The sequence below is a fragment of the Monodon monoceros genome, unplaced genomic scaffold (genome assembly GCF_005190385.1).
Source record: "Monodon monoceros isolate NGI ecotype Baffin Bay Population unplaced genomic scaffold, NGI_Narwhal_1 Super_Scaffold_10, whole genome shotgun sequence".
Classification (NCBI taxonomy): Eukaryota; Metazoa; Chordata; class Mammalia; order Artiodactyla; family Monodontidae; genus Monodon; species Monodon monoceros.
Genome location: NW_021703766.1, coordinates 51,449,556 through 51,477,148, shown reverse-complemented (window position 1 = coordinate 51,477,148; position 27,593 = coordinate 51,449,556). Strand labels below are relative to the sequence as shown.

Sequence of the window (27,593 nt, the reverse complement as noted above, 5' to 3'; positions counted from 1 at the left end):
GCCCCCCCAACATGCCGCAGGACAGAGGCACTCCAGCCAGCCGATAAAGTGTTTGCCGTTGGGTTTTTGTTTGGCTGGTTGTGTGTACACAGTGTATACAAGTTGAGTTGTACAGAAGCCCAAGAAAGAGCAAGAGACAAAGGGTGGTGGGGAGATGGGAGCAGAGGGGTTAGAGAGAGGGAGGAGGGGAGAAGAGACCGATAAAAAATAGAACCACATCCAGATGACAATGGGATGGGGGCGAGGGGGGGGGCAGACACAGACAAATCGCAGTAGAAAAGGAGTGGGAGGGGCAAAGAGAGGGGACCCTTCTCCCCCCCTCCACCTCCCCAGCCCCCTGCCCTAGGTATCTACAATAAATAAGATTAAAAATAATTAACAAGATGTGTTTTCCCCCTCCCACCCGACACCAAATGCCCTGGGGAGGGAATGGCCTTTAGCAAAGATCTTGGCCTGTGAGGGGGGGATTGGGGGGGAAGGGGTCCCCCAGCTCTCCGAAGCCGCCCCGCCCCCCTCAACCATACATAGACTTTTCCTATACATTATGTACAAGGTGGAGGGGGCTGGGGCTATGCCATGGAGGGGGGATTGGGGCAAGGTGGGGGAGGGAAACCGTTACTAAATAGACATTTATACATATATATAAATAATTTCTCTGTACACCGGACAGTGGGAGGAATGGGAGGGAGTGGAGAGGGCTTGGGAGATGGGGGGAGTCGAACTTTGAACCCTGTCCTGTGGGGGCAGCATGGACACACCCTGACCAATGACCCCCCCCACCCCACCCCAGCGATGGGGCCCAGGGGTTAGCTCCTGAGGGCACAGTTCTGTCCCAATTCTCGGTTTATGGAGGAGGTGGCCCCCCCCCAAGCCAGGGTGGGGTCACCCACAGCGGCTGTGGGCCTGTGCTTGGGCCAGCAGGTCGCTGAAGGAGTCAAAGAGCTGTTCCAGCCATGGCTGGTTCCGCATGCACTGCTGGACCACCTCCTCTTGGCCCAGGTCCTCAGCGCCGCCCTCGATGGCCAGGGTCTGCAGGGGGGTTAAACATGGAGCTGGGGAGGGAGGAGGCTGGGGGCCTAGGGATCAGTGTCCCAGGGAGAGGGGGGCTGGGAGCTGGACTCCTGGGTCCAGGGGGGAGCCTGCGATGGCTTGAATCCCAGGGTGACCCGTGCGGGGCGTGGGTGGGCTCACCTGGTCCCGGCAGCGCAGGAAGGTGTGGTACTTATAGTGGTGGAGTGAATGGTAGAGCGTGTAGTATCCCGACTTGTCCAGCTCAACCTTGAACTCCTGGGCAGGTGAAGCGGAGAAGCCTCAGCCTCCCCCCCGCTCAGCGCCGGGCGGCCCCTCCCCCGCGCCCCGCCCCCGGCCCCGCCCCTCCCGGGCTCCGCCGCACCTGGGCTCTGACCACGCTCCTCTTGAGCTTGCTGAGCGTCTTGCGGTTGTAGGGCTCCCCGGCCGGCCGCAGACGCACGGCCCCCTCCTCTGGGGAACCCTCCCCACTCTGCTCCACTTGCAGCTGGGGGAACGTGTGCAGGGCGTCCTGCGGGAATCCGAGGGGTCAGGGGGACCTCCCTGGACCCGCACACCCCAGACCCACCCCCCAGTTCTCAGATCCCATGTGATCAGACGCCTCAGTTTCCCCCAGGAAACTGCAGATCAGGAAAGACACTTGGAAGTCTCGGTTTCCTCAAAGGCCAGGGGAAGCCTAGGCCTGTCTGGTGACCCTTACAATGTGTTTTGTGGCCCGGCCCAAGATTCTCCGAGACACCTAACATCCTGCCCAGGATTCTAGAGCCACCATCACCTCCTACAAAAATTCTAAGAGTCAGCCTGAAATCCAGAATCCCTAGAGCCAGGCTAACGTCCATCCCAGAATTACAATACCAGACTCATATTCCACCCCATAATGCTCAGACCTATCCTAATGTTCTACAGTGGAATTCTTTTTTTTTTTTTGGGGGGGGGGGTGGTGGCGCCCGACGCGGCTTGTGGGATCCTAGTTCGCCGACCAGGGATCAAACCCGCACCCTCGGCATTGAAAGTGCGGAGTCCTAACCACTGGACCACCAGGTAATTCCCATTACAGTGGAATTCCTAACTCCAGCGTAATATCCTACCCCCCTTCTCAGAGCCAGATGAACAGTCAATCCCAAGATTCTCAGAGGCATCCTAACATCCCACGAAGAATTCCAGAACCAGATTAACGTTTTATCCCATGTTTTCATAGTCAGACTAACATCCCAGCAAGAATTTTCAGAGCTGGCCTAAAATCCATTCCAGAATTCTGAGCCATCCTAATATTTTACCCCCCCTCCCGCCCCGGTTCTCAGCACCACATTAACATCCCCATCAGAATTCTCAAAACCAAATTAATGTTCTCTCCCAGAATTCTCGGAGCCACTGTGATATCCCATCCCAGAAGGGAAATTACATAGATGACTTCGGATTCGAGCCTGAGATTCGAAGAGCCTGAATTACGTCGACAGAGAAGCCATCAGAATCCACTCAACGGGGACTTCCCTGGTGGCGCAGTGGTTAAGAATCCACCTGCCAATGCAGGGGACACGGGTTTGAGCCCTGGTCCAGGAAGATCCCACATGCCGCAGAGCAACTAAGCCCGTGCGCCACAACTACTGAGCCTGCGCTCTAGAGCCCGTGAGCCACAACTACCGAGCCCGCGCACCACAACTACTGAAGCCCGCACACCTAGAGCCCGTGCTCTCCAACGAGAAGCCACCGCAATGAGAAGCTCGCGAGCCACAACGAAGAGTAGCCCCAGCTCGCCGCAACTAGAGAAAGCCCGCATGCAGCAACGAAGACCCAACACAGCCAAAAATAAATAAATAAAATAAATTTATTAAAAAAATAAAAACTCTATTCTAAAAAAAAAAAAAAAAATCCACTCAACGCTCTGCCCCAGAGCGAGCCCTGGGTCCAGGCCCTAGTCCACCTTTTGTCCCCAGACTTGTACTCCACAACCACACTCTGCTGGGCCTGCCTAGCAGCCCATCTCAGACCTTGACAATGACCCCGCCGCGCAATCCCAGCTCGCCTCCATCTGTGCTTGCAGGACTGCTGGGAAACCAGAGACTGCCTCCAGACAGCCCGGCCTCCACTACTCTCCTGGCCAAGCCCGACCCTTCCAACGATCGCCCTTCCAGGGCCTGATGCTCTGGGGACCAGCGCAGTGGCTGACATGCACATGTCTCCTCTGTGCCTGAGCTCTGGGCCCCAGATGCCGCAGGCCAAGCCCCCCCAAGCACCTGCAGGGCTGGGCTCAGCGACAGCCGCTTTAGGACTTTCTTCTTGTGCTCATTCAGGAGGCCATCGATCTTCCGCATGGGCGGGAGGTACAGCTCGTCTGAAAGGCGAGACAGGGTGTCAGAAGAGATGCAGCCTCACGATGTATGGGAGGCAAAGGAGGGGTAGGGGGCTCTGGGCCCCCAAGCCTCTGCTCACCATGTGTGTCCTCCAGGGCCTGGATCATATCCGGGTCGAGTGCCGTGCTCACCAGCATCTCCACATAGCTCCGGTACATCTCCCGCATCGCCCGGGTCTTCAGCAGACGCCCAGGTACTGCCCGCTCTGGGGGAAGAAAGGGAGACATGGCCCATCATTCCAACTTTCTCCAAGGCCGCCTGTGTGGCAGACAGTATTCTAAGCTCCAGGACCAGGAGAGAAATCCCTACCCTCAGTGAGGTCCACGTCCACTGGGGAAGACTCCCCAACACCAGGACAATATACTCTAACGGTGAATCACAGGTACCGTAATGAGCTCAGCCTGGCAAGTCAGGGAAGGCTATTAAAGGTCACACACACGTTGAGCCTTGAGTGATAGGAAAGAGTATTCCAGGCCGGTGACCACTGTGTTTGACTAGTTTAGTGTAGCTTCAGTAAAGTCTAAAGAAGCAGCAGAGTTGGTTTCCAAACCAGTGAATCAAGTCTGAGAGATGAGTTGGTTTCCAAACCAGTGAATCAGGTCTGAGAGATCAGGTCACAAAAGGCAAGACTGAGGAAGGAGATGGGAGCTGAGACTGCACAAGTCAGGGCAGGCCAGACCATGTGAGGCCTCTGAGATGAGGTAGAAAGGGGAGAGCCTTTTTTAGGGAGGGGTACTAGGGAGCCATGGGAGAGCTATGAGCAGGGACGGGCGAAGGTAAGTGGAGAGAGACCACTCCAAGGCCAGGGGATGGATCAGAGGGATGAGACCAGAGGCCAGGGCAATGGACCAGATGAGAAAGGATGAGGCTGGGCCAGGGCTGGAGGATCAGGATACATAGATTGAGGGGCAGGAGGGCCAGCATCTGAGCTAGGGCTGTGGGAAGGAGCAGAGGGGATGGGGGCAGTCAGGGCCGGAGGGGTAGGGCTGGGGGCTTCCTTGCAGCAGAGGTGAGGGAGGGTCTGGCCTGGTGACTTGGTTGCCAGTGGGGCTGTGTCCGAGATAGAGAAGCTAGGACCAGCTCGGTGGGTCTGGAAGGAGGGAGTTGCTGGGGCGTAGGCCTGGAAGGTGGCAGGGAGAAATGAGTCTGAGGCTCACGGAATTTGTGGGAGCTTGCCAAGTGAGAGATATGGAACGCCAAGCAATGAGGCCAAGGACGGGACTCTTTTTTTTTTTTTTTTTTTGGTCCGTGCCATGTGGCTTGGGGGATCGTAGTACCCTGACCAGGGATCAAACACAGGCCCTGGCAGTGAAAGCACTGAGTTCTAACTACTGGACCACCAGGGAATTCTCCAAGGGTGGGACTGGAGGGACAGCCACCAGAAACTCAAGAAGGAGCATCAGGGAGAAAAGAGAAGCAGGAGGGCCACGTGTGGGAAGACCCCAAAACATCCTTTAGGAAAAGGCACGAGAAATGTCCACTTGATTTACCCACATGGACAGTCCTTGCTGACAGCTGTTTCAAGAGGCCAGAGTGACCATTTAGCCGTGGGAGTCAGACCCCATCAAGCCTCTGCCTGAACCCTCCTAAGGCTCCTGTCTCACTCATGATAAAATCCTGCCAGTGGGGCCACAAAGCCCCAGGACCCTTGTCTCTCCAAGCTGTGCTCCTGTTCCTTCTCTGGCCTCACTTCCTCCAGCCGCTGGCCTCTTTCCTGATCCTCAGACATACCCAGTCCATAATGTTCTCTCTCCCAAAGTCACACCACCCCAACCCTGTTGCATTTGGATCTCTGCTCCAATGTCACTTCCAGAAGCCTTCTGCAACTCCCCCTTCCCCCGCAAATATCACCCAGGATCCTGCCTGGATCCTCTTTACCGGATTTATTTTTCTCTACTGCCTTTAATCCGACCCAGCCTTACACTGATGACTTTTCATATTGTTTTGTGTTCTATTACATAACATATTTATCTGATTAACTCCCCCACTGAGACTGTAAGCTCCCACGAGGATACATGTTTTTGTCTTTTCTGTTTACTGCTGGAACCCTCAGTTCATGGCACATAGTATGTGCTCAATTAACACCTGCAGAAAGGGGCTGAGGAAGCCAGATGAGAGTGGACTAAAGGAAGGGGGAGAGGGAACATCACTGCAGCCTCTTTCTAGAACTTTCATTGTGCATCTAAGAAAGGAGAGACATCAGGTTCTAGCACATGGAGGATCATCAGTCTTGGACCAGCAGGAGGGCTGGTTCTGAGACCTCCTGGTCTGGGCAGAACCTTCAGGGCATCCAGACGTTGAGTCAGGCTCATCCTGCCCAGGAGGGGCTCCTGGTCAAATGGGGTGAACAGAGAGAGACCCAGGACCAAAGAAAGATACTGACCCTTGGCGGGGGAATTGCTTCCCTAAGAGTGCAGAGTTTTGTTTCTCCCATTTCATAGGCTCAGAAAATTCTGGGCTGTCCACATATGTTCATAGCAGCATCAGCCAAAAAAGTGGAGACCACCCAAATGTCCATCAAGCTAGTCCATGGATAAACAAAATGTGGCATATCCAAGCAATGGAATAGTATTCAGCCATAAAAAGGAATGAAGTACTGCAAACAACTATGTATAATAATAAGTAAGCTACAAGAATATATTGTACAGCATAGGAAACATAGCTAATATTTTATAAGAACCTTAAATGGAATATAATCTATAAATATATTGAATCACTATGGTGTACACCTGAAACTAATATATTGTAAATCAACTATACTTCAATTAGAAAAAAAAAATGAAGTACTGATACACACCACAACATGGATGAACCTCAAAAACATTATGCTAAGCAAAGATGCCAGTCCCAAAGGACTGCACACTGTACGTATGATATCCCTTAGGTGAAATGTCCAAAATGGTCAAATCTATAGAAATAGTAAATTACTGGTTGCTTAGGGATGAGGGTGGGGAGAAAGGGGAGTGATGGCCAAAGGAAGCAGGGTCTCCTTTTGGGGTGATGAAAATGTTCTAAACTTGACTGCCAGGTAGATGCACAACTCTGACTATACTAAAAGCCAGAGGACTATGGGTTTTAATTAGGTGAGCTACGTGGTATGTGAATTAGAGCTATAAACTTGTTGAAGAAAAAGAAAAAGAACCTGCAAACCTGGGCCTTTTGTAAAGCTCCTCCCTTGCCAGCACCTTCCCCTGACTCAGCATTAACTGCTTCCACCTGGCCAGATTGAGCCAACTGCCCAGTTAAAAGACTACATTTCCCAGGCTCCCTTGCAGTTAGCTGTGGCCAGGTGACTAGTTCTGGCCAATGGGATAAGAGAAGATAGGATGTGGGCCATTCCCAGATCTGACACTTAATCAGAACTTCCCAACTTCATCAGGGCTTTGATGAAAAGATAATTCCGACTCTCTCATTTGACTAGCCTCTGTTACAAAAGCTATCCCTGCACTACACCTGAAAGAGTATGTGACCTTGAGCAAGTCATGTCACCTCCCAGGGCCTCAGATTTCTCATCTTTAAAATGAGGATTAAAAAAATAAATAAAAAAAACAAAAAAATCCGAAAAATATAATAAAAAATAAAATGAGGATCATTTTACAGCACCTACCTCACAGGGTTTATGTAAAGATAAAATAAGCCAATGTGTAACATGCTTAAAATGATGCCTGGTACTTAGTAAGCACTCAATAAAAGTCAGCTGTTATAGTTATTTTACATATGTGTACATATATTGTTGTTGTTGTTACTGTCACCATAAACCAGACATCATTCTAAGCAATGGAGCTCCCACCTGGTGCCCACTACAGGCTAGTACCCTCCTATGTGCTTTTCTGTGAATACCCATTTTTACTTTATTATACAGGTGAGGTCACTGAGGTGTAAAGAGGTGTTGCCCCTTTCCTGGAGTCATCCAAGGAGTCACAGGGAACACCACTATGTCTGGGTCCCCACAATAGATGCGGGTCACCAATCCTCCTCAGCCCTCAGAAACTGCCTATTCTGAGACAGAACGGTGCAGTGTTGAAGAACAGAACGCGATGCTCCACCGGCTGCATTCCAACTCAGGTGGGATGTCACATCCCAGCTGTGCTGCATTCTCTTGGTGTCTCAGTCTCCTCACCTGTATTTGAGGATAATATTGGTATCTACTTCCTAGGACCACAGTGAAAACTCAAACAAGTTAACATCTATGAAGAACTTACAAGACAGCCTGTCACGTGGTTAGGTGCCATACAGCTGTTAGCTACTGCTATTACTTTTAACTTACTTATTACTACTGTGACTGTTTGCTGATGCTACCTGGAGCCCTCTGGATAGCCCCCATCCATGCCTCCTTCTGAAAGCCACAGAGTCGCCTCCCTACCACCAGCCCTACAGCTGCCGATGGCCTTACCATCCTCACTGGGAGCCCCGGGGGATGACTCTGAGTCCGAAGAGCTGCCTGGTGGGCCCCCGCCCACCGAGGCGTTGCCTGCCGCCTCCTTCAGCCACTTCTTCCTCTTCTTGGGGGGCGGCTCAGCCTTCACCTTGGTGGGCCGGGACTTGGGTAGCCGGGAGGTGGCGGGCTGTCCTGTGGTGAGGCTCCGATCTGGCCGAATCTGCCGGCCACCCGTGCCCCGCTCACCCCGCAGTGGCCGTTCCCCACGCGTTGCCCTCTCTTTCTCCTTCTCTTTCTCCTTCTCCATGGGCCGAGGCAGGGATGGCTTCTCAGGGGCAGGGGGCTCAGGCACGGCCGTCTCAGGTGTCTGCTCTGGGGGCTTCTCGGATGTCATCTTGTCAGGGGTCTCGGGCTTAGGAGGTGGTGCCAGGGCCTTGGGGGGAGGTGCAGAGCTGCCCCCAGCAGATGCGGGGCCCTTGGCCTGACCAGAGCGTCTGGAAGGGGACATAGATGGGACTGCAGTCAGCACCCCCTGAAACCCAAATTCTCCTCCTTGGGGTACCCCCGCCCCCGCCGCCTAGCCCACAGCTCTAAGCACAGAATTTTGCTGAGCTGGTCTCTGTCCCCCTCTCTCTGGGGGCCCCACTCTCTGGGTCTCTGCACCCCTTCCCCGACTCTGTTTCTAAGCATTGTGTACTTTAAAATGGTTAATTTTATGTTATGTAAATTTCCTTGTATGATTCACCCCATGCCTGTTGGCCCTGCCCACCACCTGGCCCCCGGCCCCCATGGTACCTGACAGGCACTGGGGGCCGGTGCCAGGGTTTCCGAGCACAGACCCTCACGTAATCCTTCTTGTTGACGTTTTCCAGAAACTTGACGTAAAGGCGCTGGTACCGGTTTTTGGCGTCCCCAAAATACCCCAAATACTACGGAGGAAAAGAAGCACATGAGGAACTCCTTCCTCCGCCCCAGCTAGGCAGCCCAACACCCAAGACTCCCACCCCTGCCCTGGCCCACCATGGCAACCACCCAGAGCCTGCCGGGAGGTGGAGACCCCCCGCCCCCGAACACATCTTGGACCCAAGGTGAATCCGAATCGTGTGAGGGGGACAGCGGCTTCCACACACCCCACCCACCCAGGGCCCCTCAAGCCCTCGCTCCCCTCTGCAGGCTCACATTACTGGTGGCACAAAACTGCCGCTGCCCGTCTTTGATCTCCGGAGTGAATTTCTGCAGCAGTGCCTTCTGGACTCGCCAGATGGGTGGAGGCTCACGCCCCGTCTGCAACGCCAGCTGAGGAGGGGCACAGTAAGGCCCGCAGGGTCAACCCCCATGCCTGCCCTTCCCAACCCCAATTCCTGGCCCTCTGTCCTCCCTCTACACCCCCTTAGAGAAAAGGCATCATCATTAACAAGCATCAGCGAACTTCCAGCTGACAGGTATCTTCTGGCTGTCTGAGGTTCTTAGATTTGGGGATGCAAAGCTTCCTCAACTTACCATGGGGTTCCATCCCAATAAACCCATCATAAGTTGAACATATCCTAAATCAAAAATGCACTGAATACCCCTAAAGACATCATAGCTTAGCCCAGCCTACCTTAAACGTGCTCAGAACACTTACATTAGCCTGCAGTTGGGCAAAGTCATCTAAAACAAAGCCCATCTTTAAAATAAAGTATGAAGTATCTCATGTAATTTATTGAATACTGTACTGAAAGTAAAAAACAGAACGGTTGTCTGGGGACAGGAGGGTTGTAAGTGTATCAGTTGTTTACCCTTGCGATTAACTGCGTGGCTGACCAGGAGCTGGTGGCTTGCTGCTCGCTGCCAGTGCCCAGCATCACAAGAGAGTATCGTAGCGCATATCACTAGCCCAGGAAAAGAACAAAACTCAAATTTCAAATGCGTATCGCTTTTGCACCATCATAAAGTTTAAAAATCCTAAACTGAACCATCAGGGAACCGTCTATACTCTCAATCAGGCTGTTCATGCTGTTGGTTTTTTGGTTGTTTTTTTTTAAATTTTACTGAAGTATAGTTGATTTACAATGTTGTGTTAATTTCTGCTGTATAGCAAAATGACTCAGTTATACATATATATATTCTTTTTCATATTCTTTTCCAGTGTTGTTTATCACAGGATATTGACTATATCTATATCTGACTATATAGACTATAGACTATATCTATATCTGACTATATTGACTATATCTATATCTATATGTTTATCACAGGATATTGACTATATCACAGTTCACTGTGCTACACAGTATAGTATAGTATAGTATGTATAGTATAGTATACAGTATAGACCTTGCTGTTTATCCATCCTATATCTACTAATTTGCATCTGCTAATCCCAAACTCCCAATCCTTCCCTCCCCACCGGCTCCTCGCCCTTGGCAACCACAAGTCTGTTCTCTACGTCTGTGAGTCTGTTCCTGTTTCGTGGATACGTTCATTTGTGTCGTATTTTAGATTCCTGATATGAGTGACATCATGTGGCATTTATCTTTCTCCTTCTGACTTACTTCGCTTAGTATGATCATCTCTAGGTCCATCCATGTTGCTGCCAATAGGCCATTCATTCTGGGCTACAAGGTTTTAGTCATTATAGCTATACAGTGTGATGGTACAAGCCATCCGCATGACTCAAAGAAATGACAAAATCTGAGCACTCATCCACCCACCATCTTCTAGATACAGTGTTGGGCCCCACAGTTTGGCGGTGAACGAGATCGACAAAGCCTTTCTTGGGGTCTTCATTACAGAGGTAATAAGACAGACAAGCAAATAAACAGAACAGGGTGAGGTTGTGGCTTGTGCTAAGAATAAACAGGTGATGGGTTACCTGAGACCATTTATTTCATCAGCCTGTCCACAGCAGGGCAGGACAGTGACACAAAGGCTCCCCGATCTCAACTTCCCTCAGCACACTCAGACCCCCATCCCCACCCCAAGGCTTGTGTGCCCCAGCTGGGCACCGGGAACCAAAGGATGTCAGACCCAGCATCTGATCTCAGGGAGTAAGGGGACTAGCAGGGGACCAGACACAGGCACAAAAAAATAACAGCACAAGTAATAAATGTGCTAACAGCAGGTGCCCCAGAAGCCTAGAAGAAGGACTCTGGACTCAATCTGAATCCAAGAATGCTTCCTCGAAGAAGTGATACCTAAATGAGTCCAGGAAGGACTGTATCTTCCGTGAGGGGGTTGGGTGATGACCAGGGACTGCCAGGTAAAGTGTGTGACAGCTGTGGCTCTAGAAAAAAGCAACTGACAGGCACAGATAAGTAAATAATAAGAACATAGTGGGAAATATGCACTGAACTTTGTGATAACCCAGAGATGAATGAGGGACAAGCCCTTGCATTTAAAGAATCCATAGTTGGGACTTCCCTGGTGGTCCAGTGGTTAAGAATCCGCCTTCCAGTGCAGGGGATGCAGGTTCGATCCCTGGTAGAGGAATTAAGATCCCACATGCTGCGGGGCAACTAAGCCCGCATGCCCCAACTACTGAGCCCGCACGCCACAACCAGAGAGGAGCCTGAGCGCAGTAACGAAAGATCCTACATGCTGCAACTAAGACCCGATGCAGCCAAAAGTAAATTGAATATTTTAAAAAAATAAATAAGTAAAATAAAGAACCCATAGTCAAGTGATAAACAGGATTCAGGTAACTCCAACTAACTGATCATGGCTGCCCTGAGCACTAGGCTCAGCAGGAGCAAGTGCTGGGATCAATTAGTGATGTCTGCCACCTGCAGCAGCTGCAGCACTGGAGCCTGAGTGCCGAGTACTGGCGATCTATTCTTGGTTTTTGGTCAAATGCTTCTATATCCACAATTTTTCATATCCTGCAGATCAGCCAGGGGAACAGAAAGGAGTTAGAATAACCTGATGAAAATGAGGTCCAGAAAGGTTCTTGGCTGAAATTTCACTGGACAAGAGTGAGGCAGGATGAGACAGGGATATGGGCATGTCAATCCCAAGTGCCTTCCTCCAGGATACCATGGTTCTCAATCCTCCCTCCTGGCTCCTCAGGGAACCAGGTCAGAGGCCCAAGGATTGAAAAGTCCGTTTCAAATCCTTTTCAAGAACTGAAAAGCTCATTTACATATCCTGCCCTGCTCCAAAACCTTCCAGGGCCCCCAGTGCAGATTCCACAGCCTGGCATAGAGACTTTGCCTCAGTCTCCTTTCCTTTCTCCTACCCCTGCCCAGCAGGTCATCCAGACCCTCAAAGCTCAGCAGACAAGCCCCAGACTTTCTGACCTCCAGGTTTCTGCACATGCAGGGCCCCCCACTAGGGGTGTCTTTTTCCCTCTCACTGTGGATATAATGTTCCCTGTTCCAGTTCTCAGAAGTTTCTGAAAAATCCATCAGAGCACCCCCTCCCCCAAGCCAGGGGAGGGCACCCCCTCCTCTGTCTCTTCCCACTGCCGATCTTCCTCCTCTAAGGATCCAGCTGTTTCTCCAGCTGGACGTGGGGCCCTTGACTCACCACATCCCAACTGGGCTTGGCTTCTTTCCCCAAACCACTCTTCCTCCCAGGATCCCCACTATCCACCAGTCATCAGGCCCTGGCATCATCATCCTTGCCTGCTCCCCAACCAGGGTCACTTAGTCCCAAAGCCACGTCTTTCCTGCCTCTCCTCATGTCAATCATGTCACCGACCACACCCACTTCCACTTGGTGGGAAGTTGCCCCACCCATAACACCCATTCAGTGGAAGCCACAGCTGATTGGAGGAGACCTGACAAGGGGTAGCCAATCAACAGGCATAACACGAACCCCATCCTGACCCAAAATGCTGTGCTGGGCCAATCAGATTCTCTTCTGGGAATCTGAATTGTGACAAGCTGAGACAAGGGCAGTTAAGTAGCAGGATGTAAGTAAGCTAGAAGCACCCAGCCTGGTGTTAAGGAGAAGGCTGCAGGATCAGATACAGGGGAGTCAGTGTAACAGAACTAAGGCAGTGGACAGACTGTCATCAGGACTGAGAACTTCCCCAGCCACCTCCCTGCTGGCCAGGGCCCTCGAAGCAGCCAGATAACCCAGAGCAGATTCTCAAGCAGGCACCCACTGATCTCACCACAGAATGGTCTGGACCCTGCCCACCTGCCCAGGCTCGGCGCTCACTGTCCAGTCACTCAACCCCTTGCATCTCTCCCTACCCATCACATAAACATGCCTCACCACAGGGCTTTTGCACAGACTGTTCTCTCTGCATGACCCGCTCTCCCCATACTTTTCTCCATCCAACAAACTTATATGCTCAGAATTTACATCCTGATAAACCTTCCACATCTCCAAGGACTGGGAGTTAATATTATCACTCCCATTTTCCAGGTGGGGAGGCTGAAGCAGAGAGGGGGCTAACCCTACACTGTCCAATTCAGCAGCCCCTCCCCATATGTGCCTCTTGAGCATTTAAAATGAGCTCATTTGCATCAACATGTTCTATGAGTGTAAAATACACACTGGATTTCAAAGACTTGGTAGGCAAGAGAGGAGATAAAACATCTCATTAATTTTTTCTACATTGACCACATGTTAAAATGACATTTTAGACATGCTGAGTTAAAGAAAATACATCCCTACAACTAACCTCACTCATCTTTTAATTTTTCAAAAGTGTGGATGCAAGAACGTTTAAAATGCTGTACATGGCTCATATGATGTTTCTATCAGGCTGCCATTGTTCTAGAACAAACTATGACCTGTGGCCCATTTTTGTAGAGCTATGAGCTAAGAATGGTTTCTACATTTCTAAAGGAGTGTGAAAAAGCAAAACAAAACAAAAAACAAAAACCCAAGATTACATGATAGAGACCATACGTAGCTTGCAAAGCCTAAAATATTTACCATCTGGCCCTTTACAAGAAAAAAAAGTTTGCCAAACTCTGCACTAGAGATCTGCCCAAGATCACTGAATAATAGAAACAAAGTTTATAGAGCACTTTCTGCATGCCACCCACAGTCAGAGTACTGGACAAGCCGTAAAGCCTGAGTGCCCACGTTGTACGAAGGGGGTACTAACAGCATCAGCCCCCATTTTACAGATGAGGAAACTGAGGCTCAGGAAGGGTCAACACCAGTCCAGCTCGGAAGTGGCAGAGATTCAAGCCAATCAAATTAACGCCAAAGCTGGGCCCATAATAACCATGCTGCCAGCCTGCCCTGACTCCTGACACACGAATGAGTCCTCATCTGCCTGAGTGGCTCAATCCTGGGGCTGTGAGTCCCCCATCAGAACACATACTCGTGTTGTATTTTAAGCATCTGAGTCCTTGCCTGGCCCCCTCCCCTGCCCCATGCCAGCTGGGAGGTGGTATCAGATGGCCCTGGCTCTAATCCTGGCTTGGCACCCATCAGCCAAATGATTCCCTCTCCCGGAACGTGAACTTCCTCATCTGTAAACTGGGGACGGTCAGGGTCCCCACCCCAGAGCCCTGTTCATTTGGCCAAGTGCTGGGCGCCCAGCGCTGGGCGCCCAGCAGCACTACCAATGTTTGGTGGAATATACACAGAGAGTGGCTGACTCTGGTGCTGAGAGCGTGGGCTCCCAGGGCCAGTAGAACTGGGTGTGGGTCCCAAGCTGTGAAAGCCTGGAAAGCCCACTTTAATCCTCTGAGCCTCAGTTCCCTTCTCTGTAAAAGGGGGATAGTAATCCCTATAAAGAAAGGAGATTACAAAGATAAAACTTACAGGTGGTGGCGAAGGTTTGCACAACAAAGTGAATATACTTAATGCCACTGAACTGTACACTTAAAAATAGTTAAAATGATAAACTGCGTGACATGTATCGGTTACCATGATTAAACTAAATTCTGAATATGATGTGCCCCAAATCCTATCCCCTGAAAGCTGGTAGCCGTTCCTGTCACTGCCGTTCGTTTGACACCTCCCTCGCCTGTTCCAGACTGATGGCCAAAGAGCCTCAGAAGTCTTGAAGTTAAAATGAAATAACGTACACAGGGCACTAGTAGAGTGAGTACAACTATGAGGGAGAAGGGAGGGTTAGCCAGGGAGGGATACTGAGACTCAAGGCATTGGGATTGTTCTGGTAGCTGGCTGAGGAGTGGAGAAGTAAGCCTTCACTTTACCATTCTGCTTTGACAACTTACATATCTCTTGTGAATGTTCTCTTCTATCATATCATACTGCGAAGATGACAAAGTAACAATGAAAAGATACAGTCTGGGATTGGTGAGCTGGGGCGGACAGCACAGAATGTGACAGGGTGGAAAGCAAGCAGAACCAACCAGGAGGTGATAATGGCGAAAGCTGAGGGATGGATACACACAGCCCCGTTACTGTATTTGCTCTACTTTTCCCACAATAAAATAGATTGAAGGGACTTCCCAGGTGGTCCAGTGGTTAAGACTCCGTGCTCCCAACGCAGGGGGCCCAGGTTCAATCCCTGGTCAGGGAACTAGATCCCACATGCCGCAACTAAGAGCTCACATACCGCAACTAGAAAAAAGATCCTGCATGCCACAACGAAGATCCTGCGTGCCGCAACTAAGACCTGGCGCAGCCAAATAATAAATAAATAAAATATTTTTAAAAAAATAGATTGAAAATAACATAGGAAAAAGCACACTAAGTTCCTCTCGCAAAACACACTTAATAATGAAGTATAATAGGGAATTTCCTGGCGGTCCAGTGGTTAGGACTTGGCACTCTCACTGCCACGGTCCTGGGTTCAATCCCTGATTGGAGAACTAAGATCCCACGAGCTGCGAGCTACGGCCAAGATAAAAGTATAATAATATGCACTATCTTTATAATGAATTCACCCCACAATTTTTTCATCTGTAACTTAGAAAAAACAACACCCAAGATGAAATTAAACACGTCAGGGCTTCCCTGGTGGCGCAATGGTTAAGAATCTGCCTGCCAATGCAGGGGACACGGGTTCGAGCCCTGGTCCAGGAAGATCCCACATGCCGCAGAGCAACTAAGCCTGTGCACCACAACTGTTGAGCCTGTGCTCTAGAGCCTGTGCTCCGCAACAAGAGAAGCCACCGCAATGAGAAGCCCGCGCACCGCAACGAAGAGCAGCCCCCGCTCACCACAACTAGAGAAAGCCCGCACGCAGCAACAAAGACCCAACGCAGCCAAAAATAAATAAAATAAATTTTAAAATGGTCCACATCAAAAAAGAAAAAAAAAATCTTTAAAAAAAAGAAAGAAATTAAACGTGTTAACATACATCCAAGACCAAACATGGTTCCTGCCCCCTAGTTGCTACCCAGTCAGTGACAGTAACTAACACGAAGAATGGCCTTAGCCCTTGGCGTCACCATCAAGGTGATAATAGCTTGCTGACCTACTGAGTACTCGCTCTACCTCATGCCCTGTGAGCCCTACCGAGTACTCGCTCTACCTCATGCCCTGTGAGCCCTACTGAGTACTCGCTCTACCTCATGCCCTGTGAGAAACACTACACGGGCGTCTCATGTCACCTACCCTTGTCAAGCACTTATATCAATCCTCTGATCCAACTACCTGTCCAATGAACAAAGTACAGCAAAGGTCAGTACACTTTTTCCGTGACAGGACAGACAAGAAATATTTTTGGCTTTGTGGATCAGCTAAGCTCTGTTGCAACTACCCCACTCTGCTAGTGGACGGGGAAAGCAGCCATAGCTGATATGTAAATGAGTGGGTGGGGCTATGTGCCAATAAAACTTTATTTATAAGAACAGGCAGGGGGCTGGAGGGGGGCGGGGGGGGCATAGTGTGCCCACCCGTGTAGAATAACTGGAAGTAGTAAATGCGCTGGTGCACGTAAAGTGTTTGTTTTTTTTCGGCCACACCGCATGGCATGAAGGATCTTAGTTCCCTGACCAGGGATCGAACCCGTGTCCCCTGCAGTGGAAGCGTGGATTCTTAACCACTGGACCGCTAGGGAGGTCCCAACATAAAGTGTTTAAGATGTGGCCTGACACACAAGCATTCCCAAACCACTGGCTACTACATCTGCACGTTGTATGTGTGCCTTTTCATAGGTATGTCACGTCAATACCTCAGCTTTCCACCTACAAGGCACAAGTTGCCTTTAAAGCACCCCTCGGCTTGTGTTAGAAGTTCCCTAAGATCAGGCCCTCCTCATCGGCTTTGTCCCTTAGTATAACCCTAGCACCCACAGCAAAAATACCTGCAATAAATGCTAACAATGGGTTTACCTTATTTATCGGTGACACACACACACACCCAAATTAACATCTCAGAAGCGTGCAAATCCTCTGCGGGGGTCCAGCTGGCCTCCTCTATCAGCCCCATGACTGTCAACTCAGGAGGATCAGATGGGCTGCCTCAGCCATCACTGTACCTGCAGCCCCCAGCACCGGGCCTGTCATCCAACAGGCGTTCGATAAACGCTCCAGTGACCAAAGCATTGGGCCCAGTTGTCCGACACGACAGGAGACTCACCTTGAGGGAAGGGATGTCCTCGGCGCGGATGACGAACTCGTCGCGCTCCCGGAAGATGCCCTCCCCGCCGCTCTCGCCAGCCTCCTCGTCCGTTTCCCCACACACGGCCGCGGTCTCCTGCTTCTTGGCCAGGTGCAGGGGCCGGGCGTCCGGCGGCTCGGGGTCGTCGGGGGACGGGGCAGCAGGCTCCTCCGGAGGGGGGGGGGCAGGGGTTGCGGTGGGCAGGGGCGGCGGGGCAGGCGGCGAGGGCAGGGCCGGTGGGACTGGCACGGGCAGTGGGGGCGGCGAGCTGGGCGTGGGGGCCACCAGAGGGGGTGGCGAGGGCAGGGCCGGCGGTGGGGGCGGCGGCTGGGGTGTCGGGGCAGGGGACGGCGAGGGTGGGGGCTTCTCCTCCAGCAGCGGGGGCTCTGGGGGCGAGACGGGCATCAGGGCTGGAGCCCCGCTCAACCCCGAGCCCCCAGACCTGTTTATCTGCTTCCAGTGAAAGGCCTCCCAGTCTATTCTGGGGGGTCTCAACACAGCCCTCTTCCCGTCCTGCACCCCAATATCCCTCCTGACCAAACTGAGCTCTTCACCTAGCATCCATTTCTGCCCCCAATCCCCCTCCAACTCCACTTTTTATTCCTCTTCTGCTGACCTTCCTCCTCCTGCAAAGCTCCTGTCTGACCCCTCCCTGACCTTCAATACCCACCCCTGTCCCCAGACACCTACCAGAAACCCAGGACCCTTTAACTTCTCTCTCCAAGGTCCTAATAAACTTTCCTACCCAGACATGCCGCTCTGGTCCTCCCCATCTTTCCCCAGCCTCCAAAGAGCCCCTTTGTGTCTCAGTGCAGCTCTGCATCCCAGTACCATTGCTCAGTGTCCCCACCGCAATGGCCAGGAGGCCTCTCTGGTCCCATCAACAAGCCCCTCTGCTCCCCAGTCTAGTGCCTACAAAGCTCCTGGCCCTGCCCTACCTCCTAGTCCCCAAATACCATTCACCATCCCATCACCTCTTCTCTTGTCCCTGAATGTCCCTCCCTGTGCCAACAGCCCCTCTGCCCCTTATTGCCACTCAGCTCCCCAGTCGCCACTGTGCCACACCTGACTCCCTCCCTGAGACCCCTTCCCAGCCCCAGTGGCTACTCTAAGCCTCTGAAACTGTCTCCCAACCACAATGTCCATTTTAGTCCTGAAATGTCTCTTTGCTGCTTTGGAGCCCCAGTCTGACGCTTACCTCCCATTCCTCAATGTTCCTCCCAATTCCTCAACCACTCCTGTGCTTCTACCTCCTCTTTTCCCGCTCAGAGGTCTCAAACTCCTCCACCCAAGCTCTCCCCTTTCCTTTCCTCAGCCTGCTCTCCACTCTCGGGATCGGCAACACCCTCTCCTTCCTGCTATGCTAACTCCCCGTGAGATTTTGTAACATTCCTCCTCTAACGCCTTGAGATCTTCTGACTCCCCAGACTGCTTTTGCTCCATCCCTGGGTCCTTCCAAGCTATGAGCCTTCCTGACCCTTCCAAGGCTCCCTCGCCCCCCCCCCCCCATGCTCTCTCCCGTTACGGCAGATCCAGGCACTCTGCTTAGCACCCTCCACTGTTTCTCATCTCTTCCCTGGTGCTTCCCTTCTGCCTCTAATTGTCTCACTCCCCACTGCCCATCTTTCTACCACCTTCCAGAAGACTTCATTCCTTAAGACTCCTGTGAGCTCCCAAGCCTCCTCATTAACTGCTCCAAATGCCTTCCTCCAAATGCCACCTCTTTCTTCCCCCAATGCCTCTGTTCCCCCCTATCAAAGCCCCTCAAATTTTGTCCAACCCTCCTCTCAGAACAGAACACCATCCAGACCTGACTGTACCCCCAGCCTTTCCCGATGGCCCCCCACGAGATCTGACTAGTCATTGCTGAAACTAGTCACGTTTCTCTTTAAACAACCCTCCTAAGTCTCTCTCTGCCCCCCAGACCCTTTTCTGTCCTTTATTACACATCCCTAACTACTAGAGCCCTTCTCAGGTCCCATGTCCCCCATCAGTTTTAAAAGCTCTCTCCATCCCTGTCACCCACCTGTCCCCATCACTTATAGCCTGCCCTGTCCCCCAGTGTTCTCCACTGCCCACCTTCGGGCCCCCACCAGTCCACTTAGCACCTGTGGGCGGATTAGAAAAAGATGCCCCTTTCTCAAAAGGCTTGCCCTCAAGTAACAGGTTACCCTCCATGAACAGGCATATCTCTATCAGTCATCTGCACTGTGAACAGTGCCTGATCTACACAACCAGACCTGGTGACCTGAATGTCGGGAAACCCCTGCCCCGCCCCCAGACCATCTTCCCAGAGCTCACCAGGTGTGCCACTGCTGCTGGCACTGGGGAGCCCCGGGAGAGGGGGTGGCCCGGGGACTGCAGCCTCAGTAGCCAGGGGGGGCCCATCCGCAGTGGAGGTGTCCTTAGGCCCAGCCAGTGGCGGGTCATCGAGGGCGGAGATGGCCGAGGAGATGCTCTCCTGCAGGTCCCGGTTCTTGGCGACAGAGTCTTCCTCGTCCGACGAGAAGGAGGGCAGGGTCTCGAGGTTCCGTTTCAGCTCCTCGTCCAGCCGTTTGCAGGGCGAAGGGCAGCCGAGCCCCAACCCCTCACTCTCGGCGGCCTCCAGCGCACCCCCCAGCCCGAAGGCGCCGGCGGGTGGGGGCTGTGGCACGGCAGGCGCGGCGGGGGGCTGGGGAGGCAGGCCCCGGGCTGGCACGGAGGGCGGCACACTCTTGGGGGGGCTGAGCGGGGGTGTCAGGCCAGCCTGGTAGAGCGGTGGATGGCGCTTGCCTGACTTGAGAAAGTCCAGGAACGAGGCCATGAAGCCGGACTTCATCTCGGGCTGCTTCTCCTCCACCTCCTTGATCTTGGCCTCGATCTTCTCCCGAGTGAGGCTGGAGTCCAGGCTGTTGTGGTCAACTCCTGACACGGCATCGCCCGATGACGCTCCCAGACCCTCGCCGGCCTTGGGCACAGACAGCTTGATCTAGATATGGGGGGCAGTGGGGAGTCAGGGCCCACAAGCCCAGGGCCCCAAGCCCCCTCCTCCCTCAGACCCAGGGGTCTGGGGCCCCAGCCCTCTCCCCAGTTAAGACCCTAAAGTTCAAATTCTCAGAGTGTCAGCCTGTAGAATCCTAGAATTCATGCCTGCGGACCCCTCTGCTCAGATTCCAGAATGACAGGACTGGGGTCCCTCCCTCATTACTCACGGACCCTCCTCCCACAAGACCCAGGAATCCAGGACCCCTGATGAATAGTCCTGCAGGATCTAGAACCTAAGAATACAAGCGCTAACCCCCGCCTCCCTGTAGACACAAGTTTCAATTCTCAGACCTCTGCAACAGTGGAACCCTGAAATTCCAGCCCTCGTATTCATTTCCTCGTGGGTGTTAGGAAAATAAACCACATCCCCTACTGTGCCCAAGAACCTCAAATGTGGTCCCAACCCTCCAGCGTCAGGGTTTCACTCCCCCTCACCTTCAGTGGTTTCAGGGGCTCCAGCCGAGGGCCCCCGGCCTCCTCGGCCTTCCTGCCTCGACCCCGGCCCCGGCCCCGGGGTTTCTTGGCCCCATCAGTAGGTGTGGAGGCCAGGGCTGGCCCAGCGGTGGTGGGGACCTCCAGTGGGCGAATCCGGGGTCTCCCCCGGGGCCGGGGAGGCCCATCACGCTTGGCCTTGGTGGGCTTGCGGCCACGGCGCCGGGGGCCATCGGGGCCTGGGTTGGGTGGACAGAAGTCAATGTCGCCCAGCGGTGAGAGCGCCGGACGGGAGCGGCAGCTGGACACCAGGTCAGGCAGGCGCCGGGGGTTGAGGCGGATGTCAGCAGGCACATCGGCCTTGTCCTCGTCGGCCTCGAACTCGTACTCCTGGGCGTACAGCTTTTTGGGCGTCTGGAAAGGCGGGTCACGGCGCCGCAGCAGGTGGAAGGAGGACGTCTTAAGCAGCTTCTTTGGCTTGGTAGAGCAGAAGATGGGCGAGGTCAGGCCTCCCTTGGGCTCCGAGGCAGGGGGTGGCGGCGGTGGGGGGGGAGGCGGGGGCGGGGGGGCCGCCTGGTGGGGCCCACTCTGGATCAGGCCCAGAGGCTCGGCGTTGACGGTGGAGGGCAGCTCAGGCGGCTTGCTGGGGTCCAGGCCCAGGCCTGGAGTCTCGGGACCGGCTCCGGACGCCCGACTAGGGCAGTAGGGCCCATAGGGATCATAGGCAGGAGGGCCCGGAGGCGGCCCAGGCCCCGCCTTGGGATCGCCCTCGTCCTCGTGTGGCCCAGCCTTTCCATAGTCATCTGCGGGGCCGCCGCCAAACATCTCCTCCATGGTGGGGAAGAAGCTGCGCTCCTCGTCTTGCAGCAGGGAGTCAGGGAAGCAGATGGAGGTGAGTGGCACAAAGCGGGGGGCCTTGGTGCCTTGTGGGCTAGGGCTGCGGTAGGCCCCCGAGGGATCCTTGCCCTCGGTGTTAGGTGGGCCCACACCAGTGTCACCAGGCCCAGGTGGCAGCGGCTCCAGGGCCCCAAGCAATTCTTGCATGGTGCCGGGTGGCTCCAGGCTCTCCTCAGGTCGCAGGCGGGGGCTGGGGGCACCCGGCTCCAGGCCATGGCCGCGGAGGTGGGCCTCGAGCTGGAGGGGCATGGGTGGTGGAGGTGGGGGGGGCGGAGGGGGAGGCTGGGGTGCCCCATCACGGGCGGCCGGCTCAAGGAGATGGACGCCAACTTTGGGAGCACTGGAAGAGGGGCTGGGAGCGTGGCTGAGGACCGAGGGGAGCAGCTGGGGGGGAGGGGGAGGCAGCACCAGTGGGAGGTCAGGGCCCCCAGCCTCTAGGAGGAGGCCGTGGGGGGCAGGCTGGGCAGACTGGGCCGTGGGAGTTGGGGGTGGAGGGCTCTTTTGGAGGAAGGCCCCCAGCTCCTTGGCACCTGCCCCATAGTGGACAACTGAGGTGGCCAGCCCCTCGGGGGTCTCGCCACCCCGTTCTGGCCCTTTCTTCTTCTCCTTCAGCCTCCCCAGGCCCAGCTCCAGGGCCGCCGTGGCACCCTCATCAAGGCTGGCGCTGGTACGGATGACGCTCTGCAGATGGTACCTCTGTGGGTCTTCCTTGGCCAGCTCGTAGGGTGTGCCCGGGGGACCCCCAGCCCCGCCACTCCCAAGTCCCTTGGAGGCATCCGCCGCCCCATCTTCGCCCACCAGGCCATCTGCCCCTGAGGTCCTCGGGGGGCTGGGCGCCTGCAGGAGGTGCTGGATGAGGAACTCTTCATCCTCGGTGCGCTCAGCGGGAGGCCCGCCGGGGCCCGCCAGCAGCTCTGAGCCATCCCCCTTGCCCTTGTAGCCACCTGCTCCGGCGGCATAGCTGCCGGCTCCTGGGGGTGCCAGGAATGGGGCCGAGGCCAGGACAGAGCTCAGGTATTTGCCAGGAGCCCCTGGAGAGCCAGCTCGAGGCGGGCGGCCGGGGGCCGGAGGCGACTGCAGCGGGCGGATGATGTGAGAAGGGCTGGCCTCTCCGCCGCCCAGGGAGCTGGGCCCCCAACCGCCTCCATGGCCCGAGAGCGCTGGGGAATGGCCAGTACTGTAGCTGAGCGAGGGGCTGGCTGTGGGCAGCCCCTGGGAGTGGGCGGCTGGCCCTGGGTACGGCTCACCCTGCACCCCATATAGCTGCCCCTGCAGCTGGTCTGGGGAATAGCTCTGACATGTGGCTAGGCCAGGAGGTGGGGGACCATTAGGGGGCTGCTGGGGCCCACTTGAGTAGCTAGGGCCTTTGCTCAAGTCCTGCGCTTGACCCCCTCCAAACCCTTGCCCATAGGCCTGGGGTCCTAGAAGCCCTTGGGGCTGACCAGGGGAATAGGCCTGGCCTCCCGCCCCCCCAGCCCCAGAGGCCTTGCCAGTGGCGTAGGCTGCTGCTGGCCCACCCAGGCTCTGGCATTTGGGCGTGGCAGTCGAACGGGGTGGTGGGGGCCTGTTGGCACCGCCCGCAGCTGCCCCATAACCACCTTTGCCCGTCTTGTAACCAGGCGACTGAATGATGGGGCGGTAACCTCCACCACCACCCGCCGCCCCACCTCCTCCAGCTGCCTCAGGGCCCGCAGCCCGGCCTGATGCCCCGGCCGTGGCTCCACTGGGCCCAGCCTTGCTAGGCTCGCCAGCGCCCGGGGAGGGCTCCCCACCGCCCAGGGGGCTGCAGGCCAAGTTGGCCCGGTGGCCCATGGAGGCGTAGCTGCCTCCGCAGCTCAGGTAGTGCTGGAGGGCATGGGCTGGTGGGGGGGGTGGCTGGGCACTGGCTGGCCGCTGGTAGTGCTTGATGACGGTGTCTTGGCGGGGCAGGGCCCGCTCGGGTGGCGGCGGGCCGGGGGCAGCACCCGAGAAGTTGTAGAGCTGGGGAGAGGACTGCTCGGCAGCAGCGGCAGCAGCAGCGGAAGAGGAAGCCAGCAGGTTGAACTGAGTTGGGAGGTGGCGGGGAGGTGGGGGTGGATCTGGGGGGCCTGGGCGGTAAGGAGGGGTTTGGGCTGGGCCGAGACCAGCGGGCCCCAGGACACCACCCCCCGCCAGGCGCTCAAAGCCTAGCGAGGAGGGCACCGTGGGTGCCTGCGAGGGCTTCAGGTGCAGCACGTCATGAGGGGACAAGAGCCCATTAGCTGGGGGACTAAATGGGGGGTCCTGGAGGCTGAGGGAAGAGGGTACTGGGAAGGGGCGGCTGCCAAAGGAAGCCGGGTGCTGATAGGCCGACAGGGCAGAGGAGGGCGGAAAGGTGCTGGAACCCGGCAGGGCGCCTGAGATGAAGAGCTCCGTGGGGCCTGGCGTGTGCATGGCTGGGGATGAGGGAGGAGACCACAGGTCAGAGCTGACCACAAGCCAGCCCCACCCTGGCCCTCCTGGACTGGCAATGGCCTTACCTGTTTGCCAGGAAGGACTGCGGAATTGGGAGAGGAGAGAAGAGGCAGAGGGACCAGGCTGGGGGCCCCGGGACTCCAGGGCCGAGATGAGGTTCATGACGGAGGCGTCGGGCCCTGCTGAGCCTGCGTGATGGAGGCCGGTGTCGAAGAGTCCAGAGAGGCCTGGTGAGGGTTGGGGGGGGTAGAGTCAGCTAGGTGGGGGATAGGGCAAGGTTGAAAAGGAAAAGGAGCAGGCCAAAGGCAAGTTGGGTCAGGAAAAGGGGTTGGAGAGAAGGGGCAGATTCAAAGAGGAGAAAGGAGGCAGAAACAAGTTAAGGAAACAATAAGCAGGATAGGGTACGATGCAATCATAAGGGCAGGGAGCCCAGGAGGGGAAAAGTAGACAAAGGAGTAGAAAAATCCATACATGAGAAAAATGGGAGCAAAACACAGAGCGTCCGTATGGTCCAAGGGAGGCCAAAGGATTAGGCAATTCTAGCAAGGAAGGGGAAGGGATGGGATGACTGGAGCCACTGAGAAGAACCAGAGAACATGTCAAAAGGGGTTGAGTCAAAGTGAGAGGATCCAGATTTAAAAAAAAAAAAGAGAGAGAGAGAGGAATAAAGGGAAGGAGCCAACCAAGAGGGACAACAGCCCCGTTGCTGATCCATCTAGGAAGGACAGCGGCAGGATCAAAGGAAGGGAACCAATCCGAGGCACCAGAGGCAGGGCCACAGGAAAAGAATAAGGCAGTGGGCAAATCTAAGGAAGAAAGGGGAGGTCCAAAGAATCGGAGCCAATCAGGAAGAAAGGGAATCAGGAAGAAAGAGTTCTGATAACCAAGAAGATGAGCAGACCCAGAGGGAAGGGATTGGGGTGGGCTGGAGAGGCGGAAAAGCCTGGAAGAGAAGGTGGGATTTGGGGGCTGAGACGACGGGACCAATTGGAACAAAAGAGGCGGGGCCAGAAACAGGGGCAGACGAATCCGGCGTGAAATTAAGCAGCCTCAGAACAACCAATCAGAGGAGAAGTAGCAAGAGGCGGGCCACGACGGAGAGCACGGCCAATTAGGAAGGTTGTAACTTTCAGCAGCCAATCATTTGCTTCGGAGGGAGGGCCAGGCGGGGCGGGACAGGGGCCGTACCTGCCGGGTGGTGGTTGGTGGCATAGCTTTGCAGTGGGTGGGGGGCCGCGTAGGCCTGGCGGTGTAAGATGTCCGTCTCGGGGTGCGAGGTCCTGGAGCTGCCATAGACCAAGCTGGGAGGAAGAAGGAGATGTTAGGGTATCCTCCGAAGCTACCCTCGGAGAAGGGAACTCAGCAAATCCCCTGGGGAGTTGGGGAGAATCTTCCAGCTGACTGGGGGCTATCCTAAGGAACCTTGGGCCCTAAAGGAAAGAAGACAAGGGAATCGGAGTGCCCAACTAAAGAGCCATAGAAATGGTCCCCACTCGAGCCCCAGTAAATAGAGCCCAGATAGCCTCACATTTACAAACACAGACATGCACAGGGAGGACACAGAGAGGGTGAAGAGCCAGAGAAAGTGCCTTAAGTTGAAAATGTGGACCTGCTTCCACAGCCCCCACCCCGCAGGTGACACAAGGCCCTGGGGCCAAGGGATGCCCCCTCTTCTTCAGACACATGGGAACACAGAGGCCCTGAACCTCAGGGGTGGTGCAAACCGAGTCAGGAGCAGGAGGCAACTGTTCCCCAAAGGGCAGGGATGGGAGGTGGGCAGAGGATAGGACTCCTGCAAAGTACGAGGCACAAGTGTGCACATGAACACCGTCCATCCCCCCGGGTTGAGGTTCAAATGCATGGGGGCATGCAAAGCCAGGTCTGTGTGCAAACCAGTATCCAACTCACTGTGTGGAAAGATACAGAGCGAGGAGTCCCACATGGAGAATACTAACACACGTGGGGTCATGCCCAGCCAAGCTGGGAAACCCAGGTGTATAGGGGGAGGGGATTCGGGGGCAGGTGAAGAGTGAGGGTGTGACACAAACAGCAGGAAAGGGGCAGGTTCGCAGGTGAAAAGGCTGCCAGCTACATAACGCACTGGGCCCACGCTCACACACACAACCACACACCCGGGAAACAGCCTAATCTTCCCATGCAACGGCCCCAATCCATGGCCCAGACTCAAGAGGTCAAACACTCCACTCCTCGCCATCAACTAGGATTCTGTCTTTGAGGGTGGGGGAGCTCAAGGGGGCGTGTCTCAGATGCCAGGACCCCCACCTTACACAAAACCCCAGCTTAGGAAGGGGGCGGGGCCCCGTGCCCACTCAGCGCGCGGAATTTCTGGGGGGGGCCCCCGAGTAGCGCGGCCTCGCGCAGTCCCGGAACAATAGGACCTGAGGGGGGGCCGCGCCCCCCAGGTCTGCGTTCTAATTCTCTTTTCCTTCCCACCTTTGCAAGAGCAGAACCTAGGGCGCGAGGGGGAGGGGTCAGCAAACCGGGAATCCAAGGATGGGGGGAAATCCAGGCCTTGCTTCGCCAGTCCCTCCCACCTTCCCAAGGCCTTTCCGTCTGAAATTGTTTTGCACCCTCATTTTTCCGCGGCATCTCTCCCTTTGCATGCCGGAGCTGGCTTTGGCGGAGTTTGCAATTTGCAAACTGGGGCGGCGGCGTTGTTGCAAACCGAGGAAGGCCGCTCCCTTGCAAGCCGGAGGGGAGTTTGCGATGCACGCGTAGCCGGGCGGGCCCGGCCGGGCTGGGCCCCCACCTCTTGGCCCCTTCCTCCAGGCCACCCCCGGCTCCTTACCTAGCTTTCGCTGACCTCTCGTAACTCCATCCCGCCCCGGCGCCGAGCGGGTCCCCGAAGCCGGCGCTGGGGTAGTTCCTGTCCATGAATTGGCCGCGGTGGAAATTGGGGGGAGGGGGAGGGAGGGAGGGAGGGAGGGGGGCGCGCGCGCGCTCTCCTCCGCCGCCGCTCCCTCCGCTGTTGCTTTTTTTTCCCTTCCCTCTCTCCCTCTCTCCCTCTCTCTCTCTCTCTTTCTCTTTGCAGCCGCCGAAGGCCCGGGAAGGCCCCGGGCGGGGGAGGGAGGGGACAGGGGCGGAGGGGCGGAGGGCGGAGGGGCGGAGGGGCGGGCAAGGGAGGGGGTGCAGCCGACGAGCCAACGAAGGGGGAAGGGGGGTTCCCCCTGGAGGGAAAGAGGGGGGAGGAGGGACCCCGCTGTCTCCGCCTTTGCCCCGGCGCTTGCAGGAGAGAAGGGGGGGCGCGCGCTCCGGAGGGGGCGTCCCGGGCGGCCCGGGGTGGGTGCGGGCCCTGGGTGCTCGCTCTATCGCCGCCGCCGCCGCCGCCTCCTCCTCCTCTGCGCTCACGGTGCAGCCATCTTTGCACAAGGCGGCTGGGGGAGGGGGGAGGGGAAGGGGGGGCGGGCGGCGGGGTGTCTGGCTGCGCTCCGCTTCCTCCCACAATCCCGTGCAAATGAAAAAAAAAAAAAAAAAGAGAGAGAGAGGCAGACACAGAGCGTTAGCAGGGCCTGAGGGTGTAGGGCGCAGCGTTTGTACAGAAAGCCAGCTCTCCCGTGCGC

The 27,593-nt window shown here is 55.3% G+C and overlaps 1 protein-coding gene across 2 annotated transcripts; it reads right to left on the bottom strand.

Moving 5' to 3' along the window:
* Positions 1-44: 44 nt before the first annotated feature.
* Positions 45-27,414, bottom strand: PRR12 (proline rich 12). Of its 2 annotated transcripts, none has more exons than XM_029210931.1 (14): positions 26,822-27,414; positions 25,201-25,313; positions 24,078-24,239; positions 20,686-23,993; positions 19,528-20,194; positions 17,206-17,612; positions 8,938-9,054; positions 8,554-8,687; positions 7,774-8,252; positions 3,460-3,585; positions 3,264-3,361; positions 1,394-1,540; positions 1,192-1,287; positions 45-1,029 (listed from the first exon to the last, which is right to left on the bottom strand). In XM_029210931.1, the coding sequence occupies exons 1-14, from the start codon at positions 26,905-26,907 to the stop codon at positions 883-885; spliced, it is 6,087 nt and encodes a 2,028-aa protein (XP_029066764.1). In that variant the 5' UTR covers positions 26,908-27,414; the 3' UTR covers positions 45-882. The 2 variants fall into 2 exon arrangements, with proteins under 2 accessions (XP_029066764.1, XP_029066774.1); XM_029210941.1 differs by having other exon boundaries at positions 19,528-20,173; positions 26,822-27,105.
* Positions 27,415-27,593: the final 179 nt, after the last annotated feature.